This window comes from Lipotes vexillifer, unplaced genomic scaffold (assembly GCF_000442215.2).
Source record: "Lipotes vexillifer unplaced genomic scaffold, Lipotes_vexillifer_v1.1 scaffold99, whole genome shotgun sequence".
In the NCBI taxonomy this organism is placed as follows: Eukaryota; Metazoa; Chordata; class Mammalia; order Artiodactyla; family Lipotidae; genus Lipotes; species Lipotes vexillifer.
Window position 1 is genome coordinate 1,100,142 of NW_006793908.1, and position 1,887 is coordinate 1,102,028.

The window sequence follows — 1,887 nt, forward strand, 5'->3', positions numbered from 1 at the left end:
TTCCCTACAAACTGAAACTAGAGTTTTATAGTAGTGTTGTGGGCGGAAATGCTTTTCTAAAAGCTCAGGAAATCACTTAATTGGCCTAGGAAGGGAATAAAGGAAAATTCATTCTCTCCAAACAATCTCGGAGGATTGGAGTTTTCCTAAAACGGTAAGAACAAATGTTCTGCCCCTCCCAAGAGTGATTTGTATATTCCCAGTTCAAAAAACATGAACAACCCTCCTCTCCAAGTCCAGGATTCCTTCTCTCTTCCTTTCTGCTGTTGGCTGCTTTGCAGACTCAGCTGGATTGTATATAATTTTTACAGTATCACAGTAGTTTCCATGGAGATGGCTTGTGACATCACAGAACATTGGGTATATATTCTTTGGATATGGAAAAATCAAAAGGGTAGAAAATTTTTTAATTGCAATAGAGAGAGGGAGAAGACAGCTTTCAGACTTGTGTATAGGAAGGAGGAAAACTCCAGAGAACAGGAAACAAAACTAAAGAAGGGTATGGTTGGAACCACGAGAGGGCTATTTGAAGACTATAAAATACAAAAAAAAAAAAAAAAAAAAAAAATGCAGAGGGAATTTGCAAGGAAATTAGGAGCAGAGGGTATGGATTCGGAGGGAAGTACAATGCATGATCAGGAGCTACATATCTTTAGGGACTAGTTCTTAGCAGTCCTCCATAGGTACTTTATCTGGTACGTAGTCAACCCTGGGTAGGTAAATGAGTACAGGGATGGGTGGATGGATACCTAGGTAAATATATAGGTGGAATATCATAACTGTGACCTCTAACCTAAAATGCAGAAATCTGTTACTTCTTTATAGTTTAAACCAGGAACTTCAGAAAGTCCATGAAACTCCTAAAATTGTATGCAGAATTTTGAATGCCTGTGTCTCTTCCCCTTTTAATTATGGAGAAAGTTCAGAATGACCTTCACCAGGTCCCCCAGTGGGTTGAGAAACTCTGGTTTAAACAAATCTGAGAATTATGTAACTTAACGAGCGACTGCACCCAATCTCTAAACTTCCTTCACACATACACAGTATGCATCCACCTCCTACCCTGTCTGTAACGTCATTTCTTGTCACTCTCTCCCCACTTCCTGTACAGTGCATCCATCTCAGGAGCCTGGCTGGTTGGAGGGGACTCTGAATGGAAAGACGGGCCTCATCCCTGAGAACTACGTGGAGTTCCTCTAACCATGGGCCCTGGCAGAACTGCTGAGCTTTTCATGGTGTCCATGACAACTGCTGATTCCATTGTTGTGGGCCATTGCTCTTCGCCGCTGAGAAGTGCAGGGTGACTGACTCTGCTGCTACCTGTCAACACGAATGTTTCTGTGAACTCTGGTGTCACCCATCTCCGTGATAATCTCAGCTGACGTGCGGTGATACTGCAAGAAACAGAAGTAAATCAGCGGAGGAGGCCGTTTGATTTTCATAACAAGAAAGGCTTACAAAGCTATTTCTCTCATTTAGCACCCCACGTGGGGTGCTCATTTTGTTTCAGTAGTCATCCAAACCCCGACCTTCTGAAAAAGGAAGTAAGTGAGATGTAAGCAGTCCCCAGGAGCTTACAGTATAGCTGGCTCTGACAGGGCTGGGCAGTGGCCTGAGATCCAGTCTGGATCCACAGCTATTGTTTACAGTAGACACTCTCTCTACCCCACCTCTAAATACTTGAGACCTGCCGTGCTATAGGCGGCTGGGTCTGTTTGTTTGCATGCAGGATGGAGAAGGGTTATGGCGCTGTTTACATAAGATCCAGTCTCTCACCATCTCTCAAGCAGCCACTGGCCCAGCACCAGCAGAATTCTGTCCAGTCCTCATGCAGGGGAGCACACACACCCCATGGCCCCCCTCCCAAGCTAGGAACTTCTCTGCCAC

At 44.5% G+C, this 1,887-nt stretch overlaps 1 protein-coding gene across 2 annotated transcripts in view; it reads left to right on the forward strand.

Annotated features, from left to right (window-relative positions):
- ARHGAP26 (Rho GTPase activating protein 26) overlaps positions 1-1,667 on the forward strand; it is a 518,529-nt gene extending 516,862 nt beyond the window's left edge. The window contains exon 23 of one of the 2 annotated variants that reach the window (XM_007466859.1): positions 1,112-1,667. In XM_007466859.1, coding sequence (XP_007466921.1) covers positions 1,112-1,200 — 89 coding nt within the window. In that variant the 3' untranslated portion in view covers positions 1,201-1,667. The remainder of the gene's footprint in view (positions 1-1,111) is intronic. The other variant, XM_007466858.1, reaches the window with a different exon arrangement.
- Positions 1,668-1,887: the final 220 nt, after the last annotated feature.